Genomic DNA, 13,514 nt, shown 5'->3' on the forward strand with positions numbered 1-13,514 from the left:
GCTCGTGTATCATAGATCGTTAGCTTTTTTCATTCAGAACTGAGCCTTCTGATGTACTTTACAGAGATGCTCAATGAATGCTCGATGAAACACGTAAGAATATTGAGTGTATGCAACGTCGGTATTCTGTAAACTATTACTAGAGAATACAGATAATTAAAAGGATATATAAACATCTTGTTTAAAAGGCACTAGAAATTCCTGCCAGCTAGGAATTCTAAAGGATTTTAAAAATCCATAATTTTAAAGGATTTTCAGTCACCTAGAGACATTGTGTCTTTTTCATCTCTGCTAGTGAGAACAATGTAAGTTTTTTGGGTTGGCGGTTTTTCCCCTGGCTGTCAGGAAGTTCCAGGGAAATCACGAGAGCCCCTTGCTCCGCTTTGCCCTCTGAGCTGACCTGTCTCGGCAACTGGCTTGGTGTCAGTATCCGGAGAGGCTTCCCCACCCAGCCCTACCCCACCCTCCCATCTGCTTTGGGCGTTTTATCAATATTTGTGTCAGTGCTCCCACTGGGCCCTGAACCCCTGAAGGGCTGGTGCCCTTTACATGTCCTGTGCCTGGTGGAGGTTCATAGGTATCTGCTGAGCGAATTGCCTGTCACCGTTGGTCCCTCCGTCAGCAGAAGGAGCCTCTCCCTGTGACGGGCTGTGGAGGGTGCAGACGACCTTCTTTGTACATGCAGCATGTTTCCACTTGCAGCCCAGAGAACAGATCAAGATGAGACTCTGGAACGACCACTTCGTAGAGTACGGCAGGACCGTGTGCATGTTCCGTACGGAGAAGATCCGGAAGCTGGTGGCCATGGGGATCCCCGAGTCGTTACGTGGCAAACTCTGGCTCCTTTTCTCTGGTGAGCGTTTCTGGGGTCTCCAGGCCAACTTTTATTTCTGGAGCGGACACGGGACAAAGGCCCCGACCTGGGCAGTGTGTGTGTGCAGAGGGGTCCCCTCTGCCTGTGATGTGTCCGACCGGGGACCTCAGGACGTTCCCACGTTGGCTGTGATGTCCTGGGTCAGTGCAGGGTCTGGCCAAGGGATCGCGTCTCCTTTAGAAATGACTATGAGTCTCTTCGTTGTCCCCAGAATTCTGTTCAGGACGCCCTTGACGTGCAGCGTCTTTCTAGGACGTGAGTCCTGAAGTAGAGGAAACGAAAACATCTTCAGAAGGTGTTGAGTTGCGTGTGTTGTAGCGAATCCCTCAGTGCGCGCTTCCTCTTGCGCGCTTCCTCTTGCTCGCTCCTCTGTGGGGGGCACACAGCGTCCCCGCGAGGCAGAGCCGCAGGGCTTTCTCTCCCGCCTGCGTCCTCCTGCTGCACCGCTGGACCAGGGACTCTCCTGCTGCTGCTCTTGGGCATCTCTCATCAGGACACTCGCTGACGGAGGAGCTGAGACTGGGGCCGCGGTCCCCAGAGGCGTTCCGAGCAGGCATTTCTCTGTCAGCCGTTTGGTGCCACGCGGTGGAGCGGCTGGGGCCCTGCCAGCAGGAAGAGAAGGCCCTGTGGTCCAGGACAGTGTGACTGCTGACCCTTTCGGGGTGCTAGGGGTGGGGTGGCCAGGGCTCCGCCTGCCCCGGGGACCCTGCTGTGCTCTCCCGGAGGCTAGGCCTGGGGACCCGTCCTCCCTGCGCCCTGTCCCTGTTCCTCGGCCTCCTCCTTGGTCACCTCTCTCCTCCCTCTTCCCCGTCTCTCCCCGAAGTCGCCTAGCCCCTCTCCTCTGCTGCCCGAGAGGCCCAGACCCAGACCCGATGCTGGCTGGCTCCTGGGCGCTGGGGCTGCTGAGCGGGTGTCTACTGGTCCCTCTCCTCCCAGCGCTCACCTTGTTCCACAGGCCGAGTCTCCCCGCTGCCTCCCGGCCTGTCTCTCCCGCTGCCCACCAACAGCATGCCCGTGAAACCATTCCTCTGTCAGATGAGGGTATTTTTGTATTTAATAAAATAGAGGGGACTTACAGAAAGCATCCTCCCAGTATTTTTGTGTTTAATAAAAACAGTCCATATTCGTATGGAGCAGCAAGCAAAGAAAGTGACACGGCTCAAAATCCCACCACCTAAAGTACACACACACACACACACACACACACACACACACACACACACACACACACACACACACACACACACACACACACACACACACACACACACACACACACACACACACTTCGGTTACCAGGGAATACAACTTATTAAAAGCATAGTAATAAAGCTATTTCTAGTGTGAGCTCTTCCCCCCTCTCTATAAGGTTATTCTTAGCAAAGCCATGTTACTTCTTTTTTTCTCTTTTCTTCTTAGCAGAACTGAAGTTCCTTTTGGTTGTGTGTGGTCTCAAACTATTTTTTATGTCCCTCAGGTCGCAGGACCCCACTGAGGTCCTCTGACCGGACAGGCCCCTCCCCATGTGGACTCTCTCCTGGTAATCAGTCGCCCTTGAAACGTTACTTTTAAATCATCAGATGCTGTCACTGACCTTGCCTCGCATCCCGGTTACTATGGCAACCTGGTGGAGGAGTCCATGGGAAAGTGTTGCCTGGTGACAGAGGAGATAGAACGGGACCTGCATCGCTCCTTACCGGAGCACCCCGCCTTCCAAAACGAAACAGGGATCGCTGCTTTGAGGAGAGTCCTGACGGCTTATGCCCACCGGAACCCCAGAATCGGGTACTGCCAGGTGAGCTGTGCGCTGCGGGGTGGAGGTCATAGCCCCCATCCTGGGCTACCACCCAGGCCTCGGGTCTGTGTTTCAGCCGTCTGTACCGAGGACTGTCGTGTGGAGGGAATCAACCTCGTGTAGTCAGGCTGATGATGCAGAAGGAGCAACGTTACCCAGTGCCCAGGGAGAGCGTTGCACAGGCTGGGCCTCTGTCCACGGGAGGCTGTGCAGTCTTCACGGTCTCCGGGCCTCCACTGCAGGACGGTATCCATGAAGCTGCCGTGGGAGCTTTCTCCCTCCAGACCGTACAGAAGTTGTAGGGATTCTTTTTTAAATGCTATTTGGGGAGGAAAAAGCTGTTTGGGGTGGATCGCCTTCCTCCAGGATGCACGAGTGGAGGCAAGACACCCTCCGAGTGGTAAGCAAGCACAAAATAAAACCCCGGCACGAGGCTGGGTGAGAGAAGCTACTGACCCTTAAAAACAGAGGATTTTAAACTTTGTCTCCTGTGCATAAGCGAAATTAGTGGGTGAGTGTGTGTGTGTGTGTGTGTCTCTGTCCGAACATAGACACAGAGACAGCTGGGTGGGATCTGAGCCTGAGGCGTGCTCACAGCCCAATCCAGCATCACACCGTGGGCTCAGGGGTGGAGCAGTGGCTGGTCGCTCAGCCCGGTGTGTCTTGTGAGGCCACGGTGACACCGTGGTCATTCCGGCTCGGTGTCGCTGTGGGTGGGTACGCTGGGTCTCTCATCATGCAGTCTTGACTTCTGCGGATCACTTGGACTTGTGTGTTATTGAATGTCTCTGTGGCACTGTGTGGCCTCGTCAGTAACTGTCCCCTCCCCTGCGAACCCCCTGAGCAGTCCATGAACATCCTGACCTCCCTTCTGCTGCTATACGCCGAGGAGGAGGAAGCCTTCTGGTTGCTGGTTGCTGTGTGTGAGCGGATGCTGCCCGACTACTTCAACCATCGAGTCATTGGTAACTGCCTCCTTCCTCCCCCTCTGTACCCAGGGGTAGTGACCGAGCCAGGGCAGAGATGTTGATCACCAGTCCTGGTTATAAAGTCCCCTGTGCCACTCAGCTAGTCTCTGCACAAACACCGTTTTGACTCTTGAATTTGCAAAACTAACTAGTGTAATTCTCTGCACAGTTTTGGCAAAAGAGTGGAATGTGGCAACCTGATTGCTCTCTTGCCACAAACTCTTACAGGTTTTGGATAAAGAACAAACGAATTATGTGGATAACTGAACTTCAGGAAAGAAAAACCTAGGCGCAAAAAGCAAATCAAAAAGTGAAAACCAAAGAGATTTTTCACTGATGCTGAGGCCTGGAAAGGGAGGGGGTCTGCTCCTGGTACCCAGGGAGTTTGTACAGACAGGAGAGGAGGGGAGTAGAGCAATACTGGAGACCCTTGAGGGCCGACGTGAAGGGCAGAGGAGGAAAATGCCTCGCTTACAGCTTGATCGTAAGAAAGCACATTTATGGCTGCCTGGGCTCTGGGCAAACCTGTGTTTGACCCATCAGTGCTCAAGCACTTGAGCTGCTGTCCTTTGTGCGGTTGAGATTGGAATTTGCATCCTCTCTGTGGTCCAGCAACCTCCTTGTGGGGAAAAGGACATGAAAATTGCTCTGGCCTGGTGATACTCTTAGGGACACTTTTTAGTAATCCAGAATGAGAGATGGAGATGGCCTAAAATTAGGGCGGCAGCCATGGGAACAGAAACAAAAGAACCAATTCGAGATGGAATTTGGCAAAGGAGTGGATGTAGGGACAAGGCAGGAAGAAGATGCTTGAAGGCTGAAGTCTAAGGACCAAGGGAGTGCGATGACCACTCGGAGGAAGGTGGGGTGGGGCTTGGCTGGGAAGGAGGCGGCCTTTTGGTGACCTCTGACTGTCTTCCTCTGCCCCCTCCTGTGCCTGAGTGGTTAATTGGTTTCCTTCCCTTTTCACCTCATATCACGCGAGGTATTTAATGTTGTACAGAGCAGCAAGGAGTAACCAGAACCTCGCGGTCATTGGGAAGCATGTTGTCCAAGCCCTCATTGGGTGAGGAGTGTTGCTATGGGGCAGATGGTACTCAACAGTGATCAGTAGACCCTCCATGATAATGTGACCACCACCGCAATACAGGGTAGAACATTTGGAACATTTCCATAATCCACAAAGTTCCCTTCTGCCTCTTCCCTGCCACATGCAACGCTTGGTACTGACTTCTGTCACCACAGATGAACTTGGCCTATTTTTGAACTTGGAATAAACATAATAATAGAGAATGTTCTGGCTTCCTTCGCATAACACGACGTTGTTGGCGCGTCAGCAGTTCCTTTTCATTGCTGAGTAGTATTTCACTGTACATTCATACCAGTCACCTGTTGATAGACATTTGAGTTTCCAGTTTCTTCTATTATAAGTAGAGTTGCAATGAACATTCATGTATGAGTCTTTTTGGAATGTATATTGTCAGTTTTCTTTGTCTTTACCCAGGAGTAGAATTCCTGGGTCATAGTTAGATGAATGCTTAACTTTATAAGAAACTGTCAGTTTTCCAAAGTGGATGAAATGCCTTCATATTATCTCACACCAGCAATGTGTGAGAGTTCCAGTCGCTCTGCATCCCTGTTAGCACTTGGAATTTCTTTTTAATTTTAGCCATCCTAGTGGGTAAGAAATGGAATGTCCTGATGGTTTTAATTTGCATTTCTCTGATAATTGTTAATGACGTTGCACCTGTTTTTCTGTGCCTACTGGCCATTTATTTATCATCACTTTTGAAGTGTCCAAATTTTACCTCTTTTTAGAAAAAGATTTGGTCATTGATTTCTTACAACTAAGTTGCATCAGTTCTTTATTGTGATTATGAAACCTCTGTCAGGTATATGTATCGCAAATATTTTCTCCAAGTTTGAAGTTTGCATTTTCATTTCATTAATGGTCTCTTTTGAAGAACACCAGTTGTTAATCTTGGTGAAGTCCAATTTGTAATTTTTTTCTATGGTTAATGCTTTTGTGTCCTAAGAAATTTTGCCTTTTTCCTGTCTTCCCCACGCCATGCAGATATCCACTGGATTCGGCACTTTTTTTTTTTTTTTTTTTTGTCCATGTTGTGTGGCTTGCAGGATCTGAGTTCCCTGACCAGGGTTTGGACCCGGGCCCACAGCAGTGAAAGCGCCGAGTCCTAACCACTGGACCGCTAGGGAAGTCCCAATTCACAACTATTTTTTGAAAATACTGTCCTTTCCCCATAGAATTACCTTGGTCAAAACATCAAAAACCAGTGAACTAACTAAGTGTAAGTCCTTTTCTGGCCTCCAGTCCCGTTTCATCGTTGTGCGTATCTCAGAGTCGTTTTAATTTGGGGCTGACTTTGGAGGGAGTGACTCTCTCCCCCATCTCTGTGGCCTCCTTTCCCAGGGGCCCAGGTGGACCAATCGGTCTTCGAGGAGCTCATCAAGGAGCAGCTCCCTGAGCTGGCGGAGCACATGCACGACCTCTCGGCCCTGGCGTCCATCTCCCTCTCCTGGTTCCTGACGCTGTTCCTCAGCATCATGCCCCTGGAGAGTGCGGTGAACGTGGTCGACTGCTTCTTCTACGATGGCATCAAGGCCATCTTCCAGCTGGGGCTGGCCGTGCTGGAGGCCAACGCCGAGGACCTGTGCAGCAGCAAGGACGACAGCCAGGCCTTGATGGTCCTCAGCAGGTGGGGACCGCCTGGGGTGGAGGGGCAGCAGCGGGACTCCAGGAGCCAGGCGGCAGGTCCAGGCAGCCGGGCTGTCGCTGTGGGAGTTCTTCCACTCTACCACTTGTCACCCCATGTGCCCCCAGGGCCAGGCCATCAGGCAGCCCCGTCACCCGTGTGCGGTGAGGAGTCTGCCTTCCCTCGCTCCTGTCCGCCAAGTGAGAGGCAGGAGGGGCGAGGGTATCGGTGCCTTTCTCTGAGCAGGTTCAAGTGTCCTTAGTCGAGAGGGACTCATGGTGGCCTTGAACGGGGGCGGGCAGGCGGACACGGGAAAACGTGGGCCTCAGGCCGCCAGCTGGAGGATTTGGACATTTTGTGCATAGGGGATGGTGCGTTGTAGGGAAGGCAAAGTCCCGCAAAGCTGAGGACGGGAACCCGGGTCCCTTGGAGCTGAGGGCAAGTTGGATGACAAATGAAAAGCTCCTTTTCAGAATACTGTGGAAGCTTAAAATTGCAGTATGCACAGGATTTTGTATTTATGTCCCTGGAGAGTCACAGACCCTGGGAAACCTTCCCGTAGCGCCCAGGTCCACAAGTCTGGCTTCACGCACGTCTCTCGTTTTCTCTAAAATGAGTGTAGCAGTTGCTGCCTGGCACTCCTCCCACCGTTTGGAGGCAGACGAGCTGGTTTGACAGTTGCTGCCACGTGTCCAGGGGCCCCTGTGAAGGCAGGTGTCGCATGGTGCCCAGGGGAGGGTAAACCTGTGCTTTTCCGGTGGGTGGTGTGCCCAGGTTTCTGGATCACATCAAGAACGAGGATAGCCCTGGACCCCCGCTAGGCAGCCACCATGCCTTTTTCTCGGATGACCAGGAGCCCTGTCCTATGACCGACATTGCCGACCTGATCCGGGACTCCTACGAGGTACCTGGGCCCCATCCCTGCCCCACCCCAGCTCTCTTGGGAGATGGACTTCCAGGGAGGTTTTCCAGGCTACTTCTGTTTCCTGTATGGACGCATAAGGGATTCTGTGAGTGAGTGGACCCTTCCTTCCCTGCAGAAATTCGGAGACCAGTCTGTGGCTCAGATCGAGCACATGCGCTGCAAGCACAGGATCCGGGTCCTGCAGGGCCACGAAGACACCACAAAGCAGAATGTGGTGAGTAGAGGCCTCCTGGGAACCACTGCTCCTGGCGGCCAGGTGCTGACCTGGGCTGGGTGCCCTGCTGGTCTCCTAACAGGAGAAAGCCAGCTTTTTTTTTTTTTGCATTGAATTAACAACTTGACAGGGTGAGCTGGTGGAGAAAGAGCGTGGGTTTAGTTTGAGAGTCAGACAGATTGTGAGCAAACTAACTACTGTGAGCCTCAGTCTCCCCGATTGTAAAATGAGGATAATACTAACCACCGTGTGGGCTTAAATGAGGGACAGTATAGCGCATGCCCGGCACCGAGGGCCTGCAGTGTTGATGGCTGTGCAGGAGGAACTTCCTGCCCAAGCTGTAGCCTTGCTACTGTTTACTCCCATTAGGACTTACAATGCTTGTCCTGAGTTGCGGACGTGTGAATCAGAAAAGATGAGGATAAAAAGCCCTGAGAGAGCGGCCATAAAGTGATCTCTGTGATGGGAACAGACTCTGTCCCGGGAGGAGCTGGGCGCCTGGCGTCCACCCCAGCGGGACGCGCCCTCTCGGCCTCTGGTCCTCCCAGGGGCAGGCAGAGTTCACTCCATGACCGTTTGTTCTTTCCTCAAGCTGCGAGTCGTTATCCCCGAAGTCTCAGTCCTTCCAGAAGACCTAGAGGAACTCTACGATTTATTCAAGGTAGGAAAATCTGGGAGGATGAGGGAGTGACAGGCCCTGAGCCAGACCCCAGCTGATGTCATCGCCTGCCTGCGGGAGGGTGCAGAGGCTGGAGGGGTCGGCATGTGCCTGTTGGGTGGCAGCGAGGCTGGAGCGGCCCCCCGGCCAGCTCTGGCTTGGCCGTGCCTCCTGGGCCCGAGCACGGATGCTGTTGTGCTCGGCTGATAGGCCCTCGGTGCTGGGGACACGTCCTTCACTGCCCTAGGCCGAGTCCCCAGTCAGTAGTGGATTCAGGGACTTCCCTGGTGGGGCAGTGGTTAAGAATCCGCCTGCCAGTGCAGGGGACCTGGGTTCGATCCCTGGTCCGGGAAGATCCCACATGCTGCGGAGCAACTAAGCCTGTGAGCCACAACTACTGAGCCCACGTGCCACAACTACTGAAGCCCGTGTGCCTAGAGCCCGTGCTCCGTAACAAGAGAAGCCTGCGCACCACAATGAAGAGTAGCCCCCGCTCACCGCGACTAGAGAAAGCCCTTGCACAGCAACAAAGACCCAACGCAGCCAAAAATAAATAGATTTATTTAAAAAAATACAAAAAAAAATAGTGGATGCAACAGTGACCCTTATTGAAATTATCACCTCGTATACTTTTTTCTATTATTATTTTTTAAAATTGAAGTATAGTTGATTCACAATGTTGTGTTAGCTTCTGGTATACAGCACAGTGATTCAGTTATACGTATATATATTCTTTTCTTAAAAAATATTTATTTGTTCGGCTGTGGCTGGTCTTAGTTGCGGCACGCAGGATCTTTGTTGTTGCCGTGTGCGGGGTCTTCGTTACAGCATGCGGGATCTTTTTCATTTTTTAGTTGCCGCATGCGGGATCTTTAGTTGCGGCATGCACGTGGGATCTAGTTCCCTGAGCAGGGGATCGAACCGGGCCCCCTGCATGGGGAGCGTGGAGTCTTAGCCACTGGACCACCAGGGAAGTCCCATACGTATATTCTTCTTCATTATAGGTTTTTACAAGATATTGAATACAATTCCCTGTATCACCTCAAATACTTTTTAATCATAACCTCTCAGCCACATGACGTGTGTACATATTCTTGTGTTTGTGTGGCTGGTCTGCCTGCTACTTTATGTTCTGTTTTCCCCTGATGCTGTCATTAACACTTTTTCACATTGCCCTATGGTCTTACTCATTTTTAAATCATTTAAAACCTGTCATGTTGGTAATACTTACCATGCTAAACTGTATTTCGACTATTTGGATATTTAGGTGGAAGACTTGCTGAATTAAATCACCCTGCAAAGACCATTTTCAGGTGCCTTTTCTCTTGCTCGAAACAGTCAGTAAAAATGGGGAAGAGAGGCAGACAGTGGACCCACTCCCTACAGCCTGGCAGTGAAGCGGGGAGAAGACAGCCGCAGAAAGCAGGCCAGCCCGGAGGAGTCGGCCACCGGAGCTGTCCTGGTGGGGCCTCTGAGCCGCCAGCACTTCTGCACTCAAATGGCCGCGTGCTCAAGATAATCTTAAGCAGCACTTAGGTCTCCTGAGCAGAGCCGCAGATATTGTCTGACCCTTCCTGGGGCCGTCGTGTCACGTCTCCCTGTGGTCACTGACATGGTGGCTGGCTTAGTAGGTTCCCGGCACTCCTCACGCCTGGTCAGCAGGATGCGTGATGAGTCCTCAGGCTACGTCTCCTGTAAACATCACCGGGTTTCAAGTTTTATAGTTTCCTCTGTTGCATGAAGAGAAAATACGAAGCCAGAGGTGACTTAGTGTCCCACGCCGCCACCTCTCTTTGACTTTCAAGGAGGAAAAACAGGGAGTACTAGAAACACAAAAGCAGGTTAACAAACGTGTTGTTTAGCATAAAACATCTTTGATTTATTTAGGGCTAACTTCTCAATTTGAGAGAATAAGACGTCTCACATTTGAATTTGTATGACTTAAGAGACTGCCTTAAATTCATCATAAAAATAAGTTTCATTAAGTACTAACTGTATCATTAATCTTTCATACAAGGAGTATTTAAAGAAGACAGACAGCTATTTCCTGTGTCCTATTTCTATCTTTTCTGTGAACAATGTGGGTGAAATTTATTTTCGTATTTTTTTTTTTTTTTAGCTCTGCAGGCCTTTCATTTGTGTAGGACTAACTATGAATATAAACTTCAACTATAAATACAAGACCAATTTCAAAATGCACTTCCAAAAGAAATTCCAGGACAGTAGCGTCATCATCATGGTGTCTAATTCCGTCATACAGCCTGAGGTACCTCCTTTATGTGCCCAGAGCCATCCTCACCGCCACGGAACCCCCCTCAGGCTGTCCTCCCCCGCTCCCACTGCCCCCTTGCTGCTGACCTTCCCTGAATGCCCTTGGCTTTCATAATCTGGCCTCTTATATTTTAATGCTTCTTTAAGTACTGTGAGGTATAATGGTCCCTAGTTGGGTTTTACATGCATCTCTTCTTGTCTCTTGAATCAGAAATTCGTTTTCCCAAGGGAAAGGGCCACATAGAGATACCCTTACATTGTTGTATAAATATGTGATAGGGTCTTATTAAGGAGTCCATTCCTTAACTTCATTGCCTCCTTCCCGAAGCCTGGAACGTACAGGTGTGACCATTCTCTATGTCAGCAAGGAATAGCCTGCTCTGTCTTCTTTACGTACTCTTTCCTATTAAAGATGAACAGTGTGTACGTAATGAAATCTATTTTTATTCTGAATGGAAAGCAATCTTTCTTTTATGCCTTAATGCAGTTCTTTCTTTTCTTTCAGTTTTATTGAGGTATAATTGACCTACAGCACTAAGTTTAAGGTGTACAGCATAATGACTTACATGTATTGCGAAATGATGCGCAGTAAGTTAACATCCATCATGTCATAAATTTATAGATACGAAAAAAAAGAACAAAAATGATTTTTTTCTTGTGACGAGAACTTTTAGGATCTACTCTCTTAGCAGCTTTCAAATATACCGTACAGCAGTGATAACTATAGTTGTCGTGTTGTACATACATCCCAGGACTTATTTATCTTATAACTGGAGATTTGTACCTTTTGACCCCCTTAACCCCGTTCTATAACCCGCACCCACGGCCAGCCCCAGCCTCTGGTAACCACGAATCTGATCCTTTTCTATGACTGTGGGTTTGTTTGTTTGTTTGAATTTATTTTATTTTTGGCTGCGTTGGGTCTTTGTTGCTGCACACGGGCTTTCTCTAGTTGCAGCGAATGGGAGCTACTCTTTGTTGCAGTGCGCAGGCTTCTCATTGCGGTGGCTTCTCTTGTTGTGGAGCATGGGCTCTAGGCGTGTGGGCTTCAGTAGTTGTGGCACGCGGCTCAGTAGTTGTGGCTCGTGGGCTCTAGAGCACAGACTCAGTAGTTGTGGCACACAGGCTTAGTTGCTCTGCAGCATGTGAGTTCTTCCCGGACCAGGGCTCGAACCCGTGTCCTCTGCATTGGCAGGTGGATTCTTAACCACTGTGCCACCAGGGAAGCCCATGTTGCTATTTTTTTTTTTAGATTCCACATATGAGATCATATAGTATTTCTCTGACTTATTTCACTTACCGTAATGTCCTCGAGGTCCGTCCAGGTTATAAAGCAATGTTTTAAATTACGTAAATTTAGATTTGCGATGTCTGTCCCTTATCCTCTGAAATTGAAAACAGCTTCATTAGTCTTCTCTCTTCAAGTAAGATGGGAACAATATAATACACACTTGATGTCATTGACTACTTTTGGAAATACTCAGGACCTGAAACAGTGCCTGTGACATTTTTGTAGATTCAGTATGTACAGATCTTTTCTCGTTCTTTTTTAATGGCTGCAGGATTTGATGGTAGGGCTTAACCATACTTTATTAGCCATTCACCTGCTGAGGGACATTTATCTCATTTCCAGTTTTTTCTGCTTTATAAACAGTGCTGTATCAAGCATGCTTGTGCCTTTCTTGGGACACCTGTGCTGCCGTTTCTGTAGGATGGGTTCCTTAGGGATGCACAAACCAAGTTTTAGTCACTATTGCTAAAGCGTTTTAGATTTTTCAAATTTCAGTTCTACTGATGATGCCTAAGGGTGCTCATTTCCTATGTTCCCCACTCACCCAGCATTTAACATTATGGATCTTTTAAAATTTTACTAGTTGTGTAGAAAATTGCATTTCATTTTAACTTAACATTTGTTTACTCATTAGTGAGGTTGAGTACCCTTTCATAAGTTTATTGGCTAATCATATACTTTCTTGTATCATCTCTTCATATCCTTTGCCTGTTTTTATATTGACTTTTCTGTAGGATTCTGTGTAAACTGGTTGTACTAGTCCTTGGCCTTTATAACTGTTTTCTTCTGGGTAGGATTCTGAGGGCCTCTAGCATCACAGGGTGGCAGATATACACGCAAATTCACAGTGTGTCTTGGGTTTGAGGAATGGGAATTCATCAGACCTTTGTTTCACACTTGAACATTCTTATGATACTTTTCCTGATTCTGCAAAGGCTATTTAAGGAACATGGCTCCAGAGAATATGCAGTAAAATTATAGATGGCATTTTGGTTTCCATCCAAGGATAGGCACTTGGATATTATAGCATCTGTACTTGTTTCTGTGCCATCCTTATGGGCAGAGGGCATTGAAATCGTGAAGAACCCTGCAGTCATTGGGAACTATTTCAAGTGAGTTGAGATGTCCCAAGAGGTGATTTAGTACAGGTGTAAAAGAAACATTCTAAAGAGGCTAACCTGGTCCTAGGCGACAGGGCCAGTTTTGATTGCTTTAGTTTTCAGTCTATTCCCAAGACTTCAAATTGCCTTTGCTTTTTTTACCTTTACTTTTTTGAATTGTTAATATATTCATGTGGTTGAAAATTCAGAACATATAAAAAAGCTTGCTTCTCCATCTGGGTCCCTGCCCCCGTTTTCCATCCTCACAGGTTACCAGGGTAAATAGTTTCTTCTGTATCCTATAGATTTGTCTAGTACTTTCTGACTTTCAAATAATATGATTTAAGAAAAAATACCAGAATAAAAATTGTATGATTTCAATAATTAAAACTGTGGCAGGGGAGTTCCCTGGCGGTCCAGTGGTTAGGACTCTGCGCTCTCACTGCTGTGGGTCCAGGTTCAATTCCCTGGTCGGGGAACTAAGATCCCATAAGCTGTGCAGTGTGGCCAAAATTAAACAAAACAAAACTATGGCAGCTGAACTGTACATTTAAAAATTGTTAAAATGGTAAATTTTGTTATGTATATTCTGCTACAATGAAAAAAGAAACCTTAATAAAAAGGAAAAAGTTTTTGCTTGTTACTACAGGGTTACCTGTAACTACATTTCTGGTTGGAGTGGTGAGATTGTGAGTTAATTTTTT

The 13,514-nt window shown here is 48.6% G+C and overlaps 1 protein-coding gene across 11 annotated transcripts in view; it reads left to right on the plus strand.

Moving 5' to 3' along the window:
* TBC1D8 (TBC1 domain family member 8) overlaps positions 1-13,514 on the plus strand; it is a 121,795-nt gene that overhangs the window by 95,485 nt on the left and 12,796 nt on the right. For 6 of the 11 annotated variants that reach the window (XM_019931206.3, XM_033838598.2, XM_019931208.3 and 3 more), the window contains 8 exons: positions 703-853; positions 2,455-2,669; positions 3,517-3,634; positions 6,069-6,354; positions 7,126-7,255; positions 7,392-7,490; positions 8,083-8,151; positions 10,268-10,414. In XM_019931206.3, coding sequence (XP_019786765.2) covers positions 703-853; positions 2,455-2,669; positions 3,517-3,634; positions 6,069-6,354; positions 7,126-7,255; positions 7,392-7,490; positions 8,083-8,151; positions 10,268-10,414 — 1,215 coding nt within the window. The other 5 variants (XM_019931209.3, XM_019931211.3, XR_012325575.1 and 2 more) reach the window with 4 other exon arrangements.

This window comes from Tursiops truncatus, chromosome 14 (assembly GCF_011762595.2).
Source record: "Tursiops truncatus isolate mTurTru1 chromosome 14, mTurTru1.mat.Y, whole genome shotgun sequence".
Classification (NCBI taxonomy): domain Eukaryota; kingdom Metazoa; phylum Chordata; class Mammalia; order Artiodactyla; family Delphinidae; genus Tursiops; species Tursiops truncatus.